Source organism: Mauremys reevesii, linkage group 5, assembly GCF_016161935.1.
Source record: "Mauremys reevesii isolate NIE-2019 linkage group 5, ASM1616193v1, whole genome shotgun sequence".
NCBI classification, from domain to species: domain Eukaryota; kingdom Metazoa; phylum Chordata; order Testudines; family Geoemydidae; genus Mauremys; species Mauremys reevesii.
The window spans coordinates 132,309,783-132,327,505 of record NC_052627.1 but is presented as its reverse complement, the minus strand read 5'-3'; the positions used below and the strand labels follow the sequence as shown (position 1 = coordinate 132,327,505).

The 17,723-nt window shown below is 44.0% G+C and overlaps 1 protein-coding gene across 9 annotated transcripts in view; it reads left to right on the top strand.

Annotated features, from left to right (window-relative positions):
• Positions 1-17,723, top strand: part of SLC4A11 (solute carrier family 4 member 11) — a 257,410-nt gene that overhangs the window by 140,567 nt on the left and 99,120 nt on the right. For 7 of the 9 annotated variants that reach the window (XM_039540269.1, XM_039540262.1, XM_039540265.1 and 4 more), the window contains one exon: positions 12,206-12,252. In XM_039540269.1, the coding sequence (XP_039396203.1) occupies positions 12,206-12,252 (47 nt within the window). The remainder of the gene's footprint in view (positions 1-12,205; positions 12,253-17,723) is intronic. The other 2 variants (XM_039540263.1, XM_039540271.1) reach the window with 1 other exon arrangement.

The window sequence follows — 17,723 nt, the reverse complement described above, 5'->3', positions numbered from 1 at the left end:
CTAAGATACGCAACTTCAGCTACACGAATAGCGTGGCTGAAGTCGAAGTATCTTAGTTCGACTTACCTGGCTGTCCTCACGGCTGCGAGTTGACTGCCACGGTGCCCCCGTCGACTCCACTTACTCCTGCTGAGGTGGAGTGTGAGCATCGATTAGCAGATCGATTTATCGCATCCAGACGAGACACGATAAATCAATCCCCGATACATCGAACACTACCCGTCGTTCCGGCAGGTAGTATAGATGTACCCTAAGTGTGACAGTCAGCCTCCAGACACACCAATTGGAGAACAGGGTGTCTGAACCCCAAAGTGTAAGCAGTTGAATCAACTGGTGGTATACAATGTCCTTGTGTATGAAAACATGAGGAGTAAGGTGTTTTATGAAAGCCTGTAATGTTCTGAATTTGATGGTCATTATGACCTGTATACAGACTGTGGTTATGAATTCGTGTATTTGAGTAGGTATAAAACGGTGCTCATAATTTATGCTGCTACATTCAGCTCCACCACACAACAAGGCGGTGGTCAGCCAGGTGTGGGAGGAGGATCGGTCTCCCCCAGACAGACAGACTAGCTCCAAGCCCCTAGCATTGTATAACCCAGGAAGAGACAAATGGTTGGCCATTAGGGTTAATGAGAAAACATTGTGCTAGATTTCCCCACCCTAAGCAACCATGAGTAACCATGTCAGGAGAAAAGAAAAGCAGGGAGGGAGCCCTTAAGTTTCTTAAGAAGAAACTGAAGTTTTCTTGATGAAGGGTAGCCTCTAAGCAGGGAGCTGTCTGTGAAACGCTGGATGCCCTCTATGACGGAGTGTATTTTGGGAAACTGCTCAGTGACAACAGGTAACTTATATGAGGCTAATTCCCTTTTTCTAATATACCGTATATACTCGATCATAAGCCAGTTCATTTTATAAGCTGACCCCCCTCTTTCCCCCCTCCCCCCTGCCCAGATGGATAAGTAAAAATGGAAAATGTTTATGACCCATTCATAAGCCGACCCTGTAATTCAGGGCTTGGCAGACTTTGGTTCCTGGGCCATCAGGATAAGCCGCTGGTGGGCCGAGATGGTTTGTTTACCTCGAGCATCCGCAGGCACGGAGGTAAAACTAAGTAAGCAAAGTGTCCCAGTGCGCCAGCTGCTTACCCTGATGGGCCGGAACAGCAACTGGTGGGGAAATTTGGGGGGGGGGGGGGGGCAGAAGAAGCTGGGGGTCAGGGGAGTAACCCTTGTGACCACCCCTCACATGACCCCACCCCTAGTCTGGGACCCCCACGCTCTCCCTATCCCAACCCTTCCCACCTTATCAGGGGAGGGCCAGGGGAGGATGTCTCTGGCCTGGCTGGAGCTGCTCCGGTGGGCCAGACCGTGTGGCGTGGCTGCAGCATGTTCCAGTGGGCTGGGCCTCCGGCGGAGCGGCCACAGCCTGCCAGCCCCAGAGCTGCAGCTGTTTCGGACGCTGGGGGGAGAGCAGCGTGGCCAGAAGCAGAGACTCTGGCCCCACCTCTTCCCTTCTGGCTCTGCTGGCTGTGCTGCCTCTCCTTGCTCCCTCTGTTAGGGGCGGGGAGGGGGGGGCTGTGTCCCTCCTCCCCCTCTCTAGACCTGTTCATAAGCCAACCCCCTTCTCTGGTGCTTCCCTTTTTTACTAAAAACATTTGGCTTATGAATGAGTATATACGGTAAGCGTAAAGCCTGAAGTTGCGTTTTTATGTTGGTGGGGGGGTGTAATTTGCATGTGTTTGCTATATTACATGATTTCCTCTCTGAATCTGATTTTTCTATTAAATAAACTTGTAGTTAATTTTTACCTTAAGCAGGTCTGCGGTGTGCAAACTGTGGCGTGTGTGCGCGAAAGTAAGCTGGTGTCTGGCGGGCTGGTTTCACGCCTTCGGAGGGGGGTGGCGGTGATGAACCAGAGGGGAAAAGCCAGAGTGTCTGTTAGTTACAAACTCAGGAAGGATGGATTTGGGGCAACTTAAGAGCAGCAGGCCTGTTGGGGTCACCCTGCAAGGAATAAGTGGGCTGGTGAGAGCCATGGTGGAACTTTATGCTTGGGAGCGGTTTACTGGTGTCCTGGCTCTGAGCCATAGCAGCATCCAAAGTTATAAGGCAAGAGGTGCCCGAACTCCTTGCTGCTCTGGGCAATCCCCAGAACATAGGGGTAAGGCACCTTCCCCACTTTCAGGTCCAGTACAAATAATCATCCCTTGTAAAAGCACCTAGAGCCACCCGGGATAGGTGCTTGAAAGAAGTGTAAACTAATAGAGTAGAATTTATGAACCTGGTGACAGCTCTGCTGTGATCCTTTCTAGTTAATAACCTCATGTAATGGACGTACAGCTCAGTACATGCATAATTAGATGCTCTTTGCTATAACTTTTATTTTAAAATATCTTTGCGTGGGATTAAACAATGTTGAGCAACAGAGCATAGCATGGGCCATAAAATTATGGCAACTAATTAACTATTGTCATATAATTCTGTACCATAGGGAAGGGTGTAGCTAAAAAATAGAATATACATTATAAAAAAAAAAAAAACCCTCATTCTTAGCTAGTCCAGGCTATTACTGTATAAACCAGCTTTCACCCATATCAGCCTAGGTGCCCAGATACTAAAGGTTGGCTCAGTTTTGGCACTTGGGTCACTGAACCTGTTCACATACATGTGTGTTGCTTCCTTGTGGTTGCTGAAGAGCGCCCAATCAAGCTCGTTCTTCAGCCCCTGGAATTTGAATATTGGATGCTATCGTCTTTGGCAGAGGTAGATGGGCTGTACTGTTGAATGGCTGTGTTTATTTCTGGTAGGAAGCACTCCGGGTGATTACAGGTACTTGCTTATGTCAGCCTGGGGCCTTGCTATTGCTCATCATGTAGATAAGGTTTTTTGGGAAGGGGTGTGTGTGTGTGTGTGTGTGTGTGTGTGTGTGTGTGTGTTCAGGCTCTCTAAAGAAACGGTCTCAGCAAAGCTGCTACCTTTTAGGATACTCTGGTTCTTAAAAACTTTTTTGGGGGGATGGAAAAGTGGGGAAAGGTTCGAACAAGGAATTGGTGGTAGTAGGGAAGTCTGTGAGGGGATTGCAATGGAGGCTATACAGGGTTGTTTTCAAGACTCATTTTAATATTTGCAAATATAAAAGCAAAGGGGTTTACAATGTACTTCCATGTCTGGGTAGACGTGCACAATAAACACAAAGAAATGCTCTTCTTACCCGCTTTCTATATAGGCCTCTACCCCAGTCCAAGCCACTCCTCCTCTTCCCACTTTTCCTCTCTGATATCCCATGTAGGGAGCAGTCTGTCCTCCCCAGGATTAGCACCCCCTTTCTGCTCTGTATCCAAGAGTTGCAGGTCCCAACCGAGCTTTCACCCTTGTGGAATTAGACTCTTGTATTGTTCCTTGCAACCCCATGCTCCAGAGGCCACAATGGTGGATCAAAGTATGCAAAGAATGCCCAGGGAGAAAGGAGAACTCAAACTGGAGTGATCCATCCAGTTGGAGGTTCGTGAGCCTCGTGGCTGTAGTTGCTATCATTTTATCATCTGTTTGCAAACTGTATATTTCATAATAGCAAATACTTATTTATGCCCCTGACTGCAACAAAGAAGCCTGAATGTTTTTGTGCTTGAAAGTTGACGGGGGAAAAAAATTCCTGGTTATTAGGGACTGGTGAAAAATCAATCCAAAGGAAGGATGTGGCTTTGTTAGAAATAATAATGGAACACAATTTACACTTCACAAGAAATTATAAAGACTGTTCCACCCTCTAGACAATAGACCATTCCTAGATACCGAGAGCCAACAGTTTCCTGTAATACACTCCAGAGACACACGCGCGTGCACACACTCGCCTGCTGCTTTACTAGCAAAACACAGATTTCCAGCGTGCTGTCAGGCCCCTGTTAAGATAATTTTTTTTATAAATGGGGATGAGGAACGTTGTGGTGGCGCCAAGGAATTCCAGGGAGAGTAGTGGCCAGAGACAAGTGGTCTGGGTCTGACTGGGTATCCTTCTGCACACAATGGTCACATTTCCTCACATGAATACCAAAGGCCTTTTTATGTCTACTGGCACAATGCTGACCCAGGGATTACATCTGATAACTCCTATTTTAGCAGTGTGATGTCAGTGTGGGATGTTGGGCTCTTAGGGTTTCCTATACTATAATGGAAAGTGGATACACCAATTGTGTTGTCACATTGTGGAGAGGGGTGGCCTCCCTTCGAGCTTCCTGATCTGGGTATTTTCAAAGCACTGTTTACAAACTTAACACGCCCCCCTCCCCAACACATACATACTCTTTTTTTGAGCCTCGTGCAAGTATTTATGCAAGAGGTCTGTGCTAATTCTAGCTCCTTCACAGTGGATCTACTTCAGAGGCGCTGGGAGCCCAGATGTTTTTGTGAGAGTTTTATTTAGTGCCCTATTTGAGCAGATTACCATTTTAAATGGAATACTTTCCAGCACGATGGTTAGGGCCAGAGCAGGAGATTATTTTTCTTGCAGGTATCAAAACCTGTTGTTTCAAGAGAATCCGGCTCTGCATAGTGATTTGTGTCTTAACATTTCAGTTCATAACAGGAGTGGGGTGGTGTCTTTCTCTAGTCTCTGGGCTTGGCTACACTTGCAAGTTGCAGCGCTGGTAGAGGCTTTCCAGCGCTGCAATTAGTAACCGTCCACACCTGCAAGGCACATCCAGCGCTGCAACTCGCTGGCTGCAGCGCTGGCTGTACACCTGGTCAGGTTGGGGTGTAGCGATTGCAGCGCTGGTGATCCAGCGCTGCTCATCAAGTGTGGACACACACCAGCGCTTTTATTGGCCTCCAGGGAATAAGGAGATATCCCAGAATGCTTTTAACTAAATTACTCTTTGTTTTGTTATGCAGCCTCTCTTTGTTTTGTTGTGAACTCTGATCCATCAGAGCTCCGTTGAACTGCTTATCTAAAAAAACAAACACTGATCACAGCAAACAGGAGCTATCTGTACCTGGCTGTGAACGATCAAATGAGAGGCAGGGAGTGAATGTTTGCTTGACAGAGAAACAGCGTTGGATGCAGGCTGTTTGCAATTAAGACTAAGGGTTCGCGAACATTTTGTGATTTTTCAATCCAGGAAGGTAACACACAGTGTTGGCTCCAAAAATCCACTCTCTCTATCTTCCCCGCTCCCTGTCACAGTACACCACCCTCCACCCCCCTCTTTTGAAAAGCACGTTGTTGCCACTTGAATGCTGGGATAGCTGCCCATAATGCATCACTCCCAACAGCGCTGGAAATGCTGCAAATGTGGCCACACACCAGCGCTGGTAGCTGTGAGTGTGGCCACACACCAGCGCTGCTCCTACACAGCTGGATGACCAGCGCTGCAAACCACCAGCGCTGCAAACTGTAAGTGTAGCCATACCCACAGGTGCCTTTGTGCGTTTCCCCCCCTCCCACACCTTCTATGAGAGGAGCTCCCAGTCAGAATTCATCAAGCCAACACCTTGCTCCCCTTCCAGTTTTCCCTCAGAACTAACAGCTAGACAGACAGTGAGCTGTGATCACCTGGTTAAGAACTATGCACATCGCATTAGATTTGTTACTCTGCTACCTTCCCCCCACCCCCAAGCTCACTCGTTTCTCTCATTCACTCATTATGGCTCTTAAAATGTAAGCTATTTGGGGGCAGGGAATGCCATTGTTTATGTCAGAGGTTCTAATGGTTTATGTCAGTGGTCCGCGAGCTCCATTCAGGTGCTCTGTGGATAGTTCCCTCTAAAGTGTGCGCCTGGGCAGCCGCACACGACAGAATGAAGGGCCACCCACCTAATTAGTGGAGCAGGCGTGGCTCCACTAATTAGGTGCCTGGACCCTGGAGAAGATGCACGTCAGGGGAGGTGGTGACCTTGGGGAGGAATAGGGGGTAGATGGGAGGAGGCAGTGGGGTGAAAAGAGGCGTGGGGAGAATTTGGGATGTGCAGTGGCCAGAGAAAGAGGCGACTTTCCCCAGCTCCAGGGCTGTGGCTGCTGGGGAGAGACCTCCCCCCGCCTCCTTCCCAGCCCCAGCTTGGGGGCTGCCGCGGCAGGGGAGAGAGGGCACATCCATCGCATTAGAAAGGTAAGACTACTGAAATTAAAATATGAGTTGTGTGCTTTTATTTGTAAAACAAAAAAAGTTTATTATTACATTTTTTTATATAGCGCTGTTATCCAAAGCGCTTTACAATAGTTAGCTAACGGTACAAACAACACTTGGAAAGATCATGAAGTGGTTCGCCGAGACCCTTGGCAATTTTCAAGTGGGCCACGGGAAAAAAAAAAAGGTTGTGACCCACTGGCTTCTGTTGTACAGCACCTAATACAACGGGGCATCATCTGGTCGCCCGGAAAGTGCTACCACACTGTAAATGTAAATCGTGATAGTGGCAGCAGCCGCATCATTTTGTGAGCATTGGAGATTGGGGGCCCAGAGAGCAAGTATGAAAAATCAGGATGTGGGTGCAGGGCAATAGGTGCCTATATAAGACACAGCCCCGAATATCGGGACTATAAAATCGGGACATCTGGTCACCCTAATTGTGGACCAGATTTTGCTCTTACACCTGAAAAATTTCATAATAATTAGATCCCTGTGAGGAAAGATGGAAGAATTATTCCTAGGGGCTATGGTTGCCAACCCTTCAGGATCGGCCTGGAGTCCCCTGGAATTGGCCTTGGTTTCCCAGTAACTATTGAAATCAATCCAGGAGATTTTAATAGGATATTTTTAAGAAAATGTTATTGTCATGTTGGGGGTGTGTGGGGGGGAAATCTCCCATAATAGCTTCAGTCAGAGTTGGCAACCCTACTAGGGGCTCTGATTTTATTTAGGGTTTAAATCTTCAAACTCTTCTTTTTTTTTTTTTTTTCTCCACAATGCCGAATCCAAATGTCAAAATTAGTTACATTGGGGGTGGGAGGGAGAAGTTCATGTGAAGCTGATTGCCTTTATCCCTTGTCCGTTTGCAGCTGATAGAGCACCGCTAGAAATTAGGAAGACAGAGGCTCAGGTTTTCAATGCTGGCTGTTGACCAGCTTGCAAATGAAAGGCCCTCAGCTAAGTCACTGAGTGAATACTCAGGGCAAGCAGCAGAGCAGAAGAGCCGTTTGAGCTCCTGCCACTGGAGCGCCCCCTCAAGAACAGTGGTGTGAGTTGAGTTCCTGTCACCACTCAGTGCCCCCACTGCATTCTGTGTCAAAAGTGTGGCCTACAAATTACATAGATCCTGAAGAAAACAAAATGGCAGGATGGTCGTTAGTGCTGCAGTCCAGGGTGCATGCCAATGCTGTTAGAAATGTGTTTTAATTTGTTTGAGTCCTTGGGGGGAAAATCACCAGCCCTGATCCAGAATTATTAGCTTGTGTCTAAGTGCCCAAACACGATCACTTCAGAACCTGAAAATAAGACTTTTAAAACTAGAAAATAATGAAATTGCTCTTATTTTGCTCAGTTTTATTTGCTGGAGTTGACTTATTTTATTATGCTAGCACTTGAAGTAATCTACTGGGTTCTGGACCCTTTTGCTGTGGCTGCTGTACTAAAAAGCCAGTCCCTGCCCCAGAGATCTTAAATCTAAGGGTAGGTCTTGTGCACTGTCCAGAACGTGGAGACATCTCAAACACGTGTGGTTGTGATTTTTGCAGACCCCAAAGGCCAGTCCTGGGGGCCTAGGAGGGGAAAGGAAATTTGAGTAAACCAATTGCTTTAGAGAAAGTGAGTGACGTGCAAGCAACAAGCTTTCAAACCTACCATTCAGTTTAAATGAGTTTGTTTTGAAGGTTGCCTTTGCATAGAAAAATACTGGCAGTTCCTCTTTAAAAACGAAATCTGAAACATTCTTTTGCATTTCCAGGTTGTCCCAATTATGGGAGGTTAGCAGGCTATGCAAAGGCTATCTCAGAGAAAACTTTGCCTTAAGGTGCATAGAGTAAACATCACAATAAACATCCAGTCATCCTATTTATGAATCTTTGTCATGTCAGACCCATCCTTGTCAAGCTGTAGAAGCTAACCTGTCCTATTAAAGTCTGCTTGCAACTGCAGATGGTTGGAAGGAGACTTTGTCCTAGGTACTAGATAATACTATAATAAAACCGAGAAAAGCAATGGTGCACCGCTAGAACTTTTGAGTGCCCATATGCAAAGCCACAAGTGTGAATTCAACATGGTGCAATTTGTCATGGTCACTGTAAAAGTATTTTAAAGTCCCGATGAATTTCTCACAGCTCGTCTGAGCAAACCGGTAGACGTGTGTGTGTATGTGTATATATCATACGAATCATAATGTGTGATACCTAAGCACAGGTTCTGATGTACATCTGGGGTTTATTCGCTGATTTGTATTGATCAATTTAAAAAAAAAATCTCCAGACAAACTGGAGTACAGTCTAACAAATGCAAGGTTAGACTCCTTGCCCTATTATTGGTTTCTGTTTGCTACGTGCAGAGATACGTAGAGGTAATGAAAGTACTACATTTATTAGACTTTTGTAATAGATTTTCAAACCACATTCTTGGCTGGAATTTTTTAAATTTTATTTTCAGCAAGGAGGAGCATGAAGAACAGAATTGAAAATACAAAATGACTGTGGTATGTTTTTTCATTCTTAGATATTTTTAAAAATATCTATTCTCCCACCTCCCTTTTTTTAAATTAAATTATTTTATGTAACTGCCTCCAGCTGTTCAAATTAGATCCGTGTTTGATGCATTCTGTCTAGCTCTAATTTATGCTGTGTTTGCTCAGTCTGTTTACCTAGGTACCCATCGCTGGGGTATCTAAGCTCCAAGAGCCAGTAATCTAAGAAAACACATAAAGACAAAGGCCACTAAGAAGCTCCTGCCACACACATGCCCCAGTGTGTTAGTTATGTTCATTCAGTATCAGATTCAAGAATTCCGCTAGATCAGAACGGGACAGTGTTATTAACAAGGAAGACTTGCATGATATGCTTCCTTTCCTGGGAAAGCATCCAAGCTGTGTTCTTGGATACTGTGATGAATGAGGCTCCAGGCCTTATAAAACTTCCATACATTCCTGAGGATATTTGATGAGAAGTTTAAATGGCCCTGGTCCAGAAGATGTAATCAGAGATGCTTTTGATGATGAAGCAAAAGAGTTCATTCAAGAAGATTACTTGAGAGAATTGCTGATGGTAATTGGACTGGTTTACTGCTGAGTTAGTAGATGAGCTGAACAGAGAGGGTCATGAAGTGACGAAGGGTAACTTCAGTTATATTAGATTCATGCACATCCGTAAGGATGGAGCAAAGGACAGACTGCAGATAATCAAACACCCACAGATATAGTTTATTTTGAGTCTCATTTCATTTCTTTGATTGGTGGCTTTTTTTGCTGGAGCCACCAGATTGCATGCTTTCAGCTTTTGCATTCCTCTCCATTTTTACTGATTCCAGGTCTCTCTAGCACACTTCTACCTGTGTAATTAGACTGTAAATGGAGGCTATTGTAAAGGGAAAACATTTGGGAATAATGAAGAGCGACTATAAAAGCCTAGGGAAAATGCTCATTGTTTCTGGTTGCTGGAGGCTTACGTTTTTCTACTAAATACCATTTTCAAGTAAAGATGACTTATAAATCAAATATTCCTGGCAAAGATATTTTAACAATCGTAACTTTCATATGGAGACTTGCATAATCTATAATACTTCAAAGTTAATTACACTTTAATAACTAGTTGATTGATGAAAGAAATGGGTGTAGCCTCTGCACTCTGAGGCTTTGGCTACACTTGCATTTCAAAGCGCTGCCGCGGCAGCGCTGCACGCAGCCGGCGCTTTGCTTTGAAGCTGCTAGTGTAGTGTCAGCGCGCGCGCTGGAGAAAACTCTCCAGCACTGTCCTCCCTCCATCCCCTGGGGGAATAGCGGATAGCGCGGGGCGCTGGGGGCTCTCTGCCTGACGCTGGGCTACACTCTACGCCGGCGCGCGCCTGCAGCGCAGCGCTGCAGTGTGTTTTTCACACCCCTGTGCACGCTGCTAAAAGTATAAGTGTAGCCCTGAGATTCTCTATGGCAAATAGTGATTACATCTGAACTGCCTTATAATATTTCACTGTGCTTAAAGGGGTGCATGTGCGGGCTTGTCTTCCCTGTAGAGTTAACTTGAGTTGTAACTCATGTGTTGCCCCAACTTGAGGTCCATCCATGCACGCTAAACCCTTGACTTAAGTGTGGTAGTGCTTTTTAACTTGAGGGGGATATATGTGCACAACTTGTCAGCTGCTAATAGTCATTTTGTGCACCGAGCCATTCGCTTTCTGCAGCTCCGGTGTTCTCCAGAGTGGCAGCTCTCTCTAGAAAGGGGTTCTCAAACTGGGGGTTGGGACCCTTCAGGAGGACACGAGGTTATTACATGGGGGGGTCGCGAGCTGTCAGCCTCCACCCCCAAACCCTGCTTTGCCTCTCACATTTATAATGGTGTTAAATATATAGAAAAGGGTTTTTAATTTATATGGGGGGGAGAGGGAGGTCGCACTCAGAGGTTTGCTATGTGAAAGGGGTCACCAGTACAAAAGTTTGAGAACGACTGCTCTAGAGCAGTGCTTAACTGAAGTTAACTCTGCAGTGAAGGCACAGCCTGTATGTCTGGTGGACCCCATCTTCTGCTGGGGTCAATCAGCTTTATTTGCACTGAAGATAATGGCGTTAAGTAGAGCACCAGTTGAGGACAGGCCCATGTAGTACTTGTAAACGAGAAGGGGAGCGGATCAAAAATATTTTTGCATATAAAAATAAGATAATGGAAGCAGTTCAGCTGTTTAAAGATGTGGCTTTAAAAACAGCCAATTTAGAAAAGATTAGTAGCTTTTAAGATCCCTGATTGTGCTCTACCCAGTCACGGCTCCACACATAGAAGTGCTCTTACACTTTTTGCTGCTTCAACAAAGATGTGGTCCGTATTTCCATTAAACTCAGTGGCATTGTGGAAGAGTTGTTTATGCATTTTCACTGTATTTCTGTATTTATTGTTTTCTGTATAAAACAATAAAGTACTGAAAATACAGTGGTGCTTTTGGTACTGTGAAGAGGAAAGGAGGAATTTTTAACAGAAGTGCAATCCCAAGAGATACGAATTCAGACCTGTGAAATATAGGGCAGACGTTTTATCCACTGGCCATTCAACTGTCTTTGGTTAACATACATCGGAAATTACTTTTTATCTCTAGTGTACCAAGTAATCACTCTTTTTTTAATACTACAGTACAAATGTACGGAAGCAGAAAGTATTTCCTAGAGTGTTTCCTACTTCATACCAACAGCTATAGATATGCAAAATTTTCTTAATTGATTATGAATTTATTTTGCTCTTTGGAGAGGATTGGGAGTAGGAATTTCCTATGCTTTGCTATTCAGTTCTCCATAATTTAGGTAACAAATTAAAAATCGCTTTACTATATATTGTGTGGCTAGCAAACGGGTAAGAATTTAGAATACAGAATCACATTAAAATGACTTTCTCAGTGCCTTTTTTAGGTCTTCGTAAGTTTCCAATCTAATGCATGTAATATTACACACAAAGTAAGTCTACAAAAACTCTAAAAATAGTTTGTGGTGCTTGATCTTGTCAAGGTAATGCCATAGAGTTCGATCATTGATAAGTAGGTGGTGGTGATATTTTCCCATCCTGTCTCCAAGTCGTCATGTCACAATCTGTCACAACTGCTCACTGAAGTCAATGGGAGTTTTTTGCATTAATTACTGTGAATGCATGGTTGGACTCTAAATGAGGAAGTACTCTTGATCCTTTGAAACATTTTGTCAGTAAACCTGAATGAGAGACAGATGCGTAGGATACAATTATATATTTTACCTACTGGATTGGGGATTAGATGAAAATAATCTTGTCACTAATGGAAAAAATCATATTTTTGCAGAACCTTGAAGCACTTTGCTGACTTATTTCCATTTTTTTGTTCTTGATTTCAATATTAAAGAACATTTCTGCACACTGAATAGCTCTTTTGTTGCTGCAGTCACAAATTTGTCTGGAAAGAGTATTAAATGTTGCCAATGTCAGACCAAAAAGCTTCATTTATTAGTAGAATGATAAACTTTCACCCTGCATTATATTGTAGAATATTTGCAAATCCTTCGTTTGATGCCTGTTGCCTGTCAGATATCTACGATTGTAATATTCTTCTCAAATTCTTTTCCAGTAGAAAGTGAAAGTGCTGGCTGTGTTTTATTACATACATCTAGAAAGGTAAGTAGCAGTTTTGTTTAACTGGTTAATCCTTTTTAACTCACTCCTGTAAATCATAATATGTTACTAGAAAAAGTAAAGTTGATCATTTCTGGTCTAATCAGAAGACATTTCAGTGCCTTGCTCTCTCAGAATACTTTTGTTTCTATTTACATCCCAAAAGCCATGTACTGTCCTCCTTTTCCTAACACAATTTCTTTCGCCATCAAAATCTAATATCCTTGTTATTGGGCCGTATTAATTCATCGCTTGTTCTCATGAAACTGCCTGAAAGGTGGTCCAGGCTTACACACAGCAATACAGTCTCCTTAGCTTGCCTCAAATTTAAAAACAAAAGCACCCAATAGATATTGTAACTGTGTGATTCAGTTTCCTGTTTATCCCAGCTAATCAGATCTGCCTTCAGGAGGTTCAGCAGGAGTGAACTCCCTTGCAGCAGTGTAGCCAAAGAGGATTATTGTCAAATAATGTTTATTTTGCACTTAGTTATGCGGCCATAACATGTTAGTGCTAACAGAGAAATGAAAAAATTCATATAGAAACCACATTACTGCAAACAATTTAATAAATAGGTAAATCAACCAGAAAGCGTTTTGCAAAGGAAATGGAAACTTACCCAATATCACTTAAAATCTAGAATCTTGGCAGTCCTGTGGGATCTGGAAACTGGGAGAGAGACAGTCTAAATGTGTGGTGTTCCCTTTCTAAATCTTCTTGACTCATTCCCCAATTTCCCACCCGTCCACGAGCTCCGAAGTAAGACTCGCTAGCCCTTCAAAACCCAATAGGTTACATAAATATACCTTTACCCCGATATAACATGACCTGATATAGCATGAATTCGGATATAACGCGGTAAAGCAGCGCTCCGGAGGGGCGGGGCTGCGCACTCCGGCAGAGCAAAGCAAGTTCGATATAGCGCGGTAAGATTTTTTTGGCTCCCGAGGACAGCGTTATATCGGGGTAGAAGTGTATAATTATTAAAACTATATTATAATTTTGGGCCAGATTTTGAAGCTTGGGTTCTTTATGTGCAGAAATCTGTATTTAGACACTTAAGTGCCTGTTTTAGACACTTAAATGCTGATTCAGGTGCCTGAAACCATATCTGTGTATAGGCACGCTAATTTAGCATTTATATACCTAAAGTGGGTATTTAGATGCCTAACTTCAGGCACCCATGTTTGGAAATTGGTTTAAATAGTTTGATGGCCCCTCTCCACAAAAAAACCCTAAAATGTTTTGGGTGCTAAACAGAATAAAACAAATGGTCTCTCAAAACCCAAATTCTAACCACAGAAGAGAGTTCATTTTTAGAAAGAAGAAACAAAAGGAAGGCAGTAGTGAATACACAGCAGTTTGTCTGTTTGCTTTTTGAATTGAAAGATGTAGCTCACCTGTTTGTATACAGGTAGCACTTAAAGGGTTTTAGGGCATAATTACTATTATTTATTATTCAATCTGTCATATCTGCTTTGACCAGGATTAGCTAAGGATTCAGTAGCCAATTTGCTTGACCCCAGAGGAGGACTGATTCAGAGGAAGACTGGTTCAGAGGCCTTGTGATGCTGTGCTCAGATTCATAGATTCTAGGGCTGGAAGGGACCTTGAGAGGTCATCGAGTCCAGTCCCCTGCACTCATGGCAGGACCAAATACTGTCTAGACCATCCCGGATAGACATTTATCTAACCTACTCTTAAATCTCTCCAGAGATGGAGATTCCACAACCTCTCTAGGCAGTTTATTCCAGTGTTTAACCACCCTGACAGTTAGGAACTCTTTCCTAATGTCCAACCTAAATCTCCCATGCTGCAGTTTCAGCCCATTGTTGCTTGCTCTATCCTTAGAGGCTAAGATGAACAAGTTTTCTCCCTCGTCCTTATGACACCCTTTTAGATACCTGAAAACTGCTATCATGTTGCCTCTTAGTCTTCTCTTTTCCAAACTAAACAAATCCAATTCTTTCAGCCTTCCTTCATAGGTCATGTTCTCTAGACCTTTAATCATTCTTGTTGCTCTTCTCTGGACCCCACATCATTCTTGAAATGTGCTCTTCAGAACTGGACACAATACTCCAGTTGAGGCCTAACCAGCGCAGAGTATCTAAACAAAATGCAGCTGTTGCTCATTATTGTCTGTATTATTGCTAGTTATTGTCTATAACAAAGGTATAAAGGCTTGCTGTAATTGTTTACCAGTTAAGAGACCTGTCCAGGACTAGGGCGACCCTGTGTCCTAGAGCACTCTCTCCCTCCATTGTAATTACTGAAGAAATAATAAAGTATTTAATTTTGCTGCACCCAAAGAAAAAGCAAGAACTAAGTTTTTTTTCTCCAACAAGTGGAAGAATGACTTCTCGTGTCTTGCTCACAACCCACCTGTTAATGCATCCCAGAATCATGTTTGCAACAGCATCACACTGTTGACTCCTATTTAGCTTGTGGTCCACTATGACCCCTAGATCCCTTTCTGCCGTACTCCTTCCTAGACAGTCTCTTCCGATTCTGTATGTGTGAAACTGATTGTTCCTTCCTAAGTGGAGCACTTTGCATTTGTCTTTGTTAAACTTCATCCTGTTTACCTCAGACCATTTCTCCAGTTTTCCAGATCATTTTGAATTATGATCCTATCCTCCAAAGCAGTTGCAGTCCCTCCCAGTTTGGTATCATCTGCAAGATGTGATGGTGCAAGAGACATAGATGCACCCAGACCAGTGATTCTCAACCTATTTATCATTGTGGGCTGCATATGCAGCTCTCTACGTTTTAGGGGGGAGAGGGTGCATCCACACAATATATACACTACATGTATGGCCCTGAGGGTGTCACATGGGCTGCAGCTGTGTGCTGATTGGGCCCGTGGGTTGAGAACTACTGACCTAAAGAGAATGGATGTATTTCTCCCCCCGCCCCCTTTTTTTAAACTAGATTCTCACTTTTGTTTGGAATTTGCTCCTTTCTGGTGAATCCTTCACTATGAATGCCCGAGTAGTTGGCACTCAAGCATCTTGCAAGTCACGGGCCACTACGTTATTTGGGGTGCTCAGGGTAGGAGTAAGGAGTTGCTTTTTCTGCCATTCTCCCACACTAACCCTCATCTGCAGCCCCAAACTCCCCAGATATAACACATTCAGAGCTGTCACCGACTTGTTTTCAGAAAAATACTGCTGTCCTTCAGGGCACCCTTCCCCAGCCAGCCACCTGCTATGCTGGCTGAATGTGTGCCTCCTTCCCCACCAGTCAGGCGCAGGCAGAGTTGACTTAATTTCTTTTTTGACAGCGGTGATGTGAGTGCCTCTTCCGTACTCTACTCAAGTCTCCTTCTTCTCTGCGTCTGGAGCCCCCCTTCTCTTGGTATTGCCCAAAGATGAGAACACGTTCGATGAGAGTGACTGGATAGTTCAGAAGGCAGTGGATGGAGGGGTAGCAGTGCAACAGGAGAGGGGGGTTGCGAGACCAACAGAGGAACATGATATGTTGTGACCATTTTGATTGGGGGCATGTGGCGCCCCCGCTGCAATTCTTGGTGACTGAGTGATGCACGAGTAGAGTGTGTGGTGACTCTCAATAGAAGGGGAGAGACCAGTTTGTTTAAAGACTGGCCACTTTTCATTGAGGTAAATTCCAAAGCGTTGTGCCTGCTAGAATGCACAGGCAGATTATCTCCCTTGTAACAGGTGATGGCATCACAGAGAGCTACAGCGGAGCACCATTTCCTGATGCTCTTGTAGGTGTTTTGCCATCAACTACTGGCAGGGAAAATGAGAATGCTGAATGTGTTTTCTCAGCAGGTATGTCAAGAAAGAACTGATCTGTTTTTTCCATTTTAAATATCTCTCTGGTCCGAGTTGCAGAGCATAGCTGTGTCTTTCATTCAAATCTGCGAGTATATTGCAGTGATTTTTAAAGGAGAATTAAATTCTTAATGCCTGCTTTCCAGTTGAACAAGTTACAGCTTTAGACTGGATACTTGTAATCTTTCTATTGAAGAGTTTTCAATTCAGCCAGTTCTCTGGAATGGACCAATACCTTTGCTTTTTTCTCTGTTGAGACATATTTTAGTATCCAGTCTTGGACAGTGGCTCATGGCAGATACATGAAGAGTACATAAATTCCTATAGTGCAGCTATTCCTATAATCCTATGGATAGTTCAGTGATTTGAGCATTGGCCTGCTAAACCCAGGGTTGTGAGTTCAATCCTTGAGGGGGCCATTTAGGGAACTGGGTTTAAAAAAACAAACAAAAAAACCAACTGCCTGGGAATTTGCCCTGCTTTGAGCAGCGGGTTGGACTAGATGATCTCCTGAGTCCCTTCCAACCCTGATATTCTATGATCTACAGAGAGGAAATATTTCTTGCCTCCAGCTGTTGATCAGCTTATGCCCTGTAAGCATGAGAATCAAAGAAGCCAAACATATTGTTTGATTCTATGATTGTTGGCAAGATTTGAACCTGCTTATGAGAGCCTCAACCAATTGAGTGAATTGCCTCAAGCAACCTCAAGATTGGGAAAACTAGGAAATAATGTTCATGAGAATAAATTTTTGGAACACGTTTCTGAAACTTTCTTGCAGCATTTGTGAGCAGATGTAATCACCAAAGCAGCAGTAGCCCAACAGATAAAACTCCTTTTGGGCCTTGTTGATAACTCACATTTATTGTTGTTGGCCGTGGAACCATGGATATCACTTGTGAAGGGGGAAAGCAATGTTAGTTATGTTCTTGAATGAAAAGACTTTGTTTCCCTCTTACAATGAAGACAACTTTGGTTTGCAGTGTTGCAATTGCACTTTAGGAGTACAAAGAATTTTTTTCTTCCTCTTATAACAACTGTATTGTTATAAGACTTTTTTTTTCAGTTTTCATTAAAACGATTCCAGCATAAAGCATCCCATTGTGACTTACACGTTGTTTAAGACAAGATTAATGACCAATCCTTCACAAACATTTTGTGCTTAAACAAGTGAATTTTCTCTTCATAGAGCAGGTTTCGGGCTTGTCTACACTACCCACTGGATCGGCGGGCAGCGATCGATCCAGCGGGGGTCGATTTATCGCATCTAGTCTAGATGCGATAAATCAACTGCTGAGCGCTCTTCTGTCCACTCTGGTACTCCACCAGAATGAGCAGCGCAAGCAGAGTCAGTGGGAGAGGGTCAGCTGTTGACTTACCCCAGTGAAGACATCGCGGTAAGTAGATCTAAGTACATCGACTTCAGCTACGCTATTCACGTAACTGAAGTTGCGTATCTTAGATCGACCCCGCGCGGTAGTGTAGACAAGCCCTTAGTTTGAGCTAAGCCCCCAGCATTTCCAACTAAGGCCCTGGCTACCTTGCGTGGTCTATAGCAGCATAGCTATGGTGCTGTAGCTATGTTGGCATAACCCTATAGTGCAGACCCAGCCTACACCAATGGAAGGGGTAGCGTTCTTCTGTTGACCTAGCCGAGAGGTTAGTTCAGCATGAGTG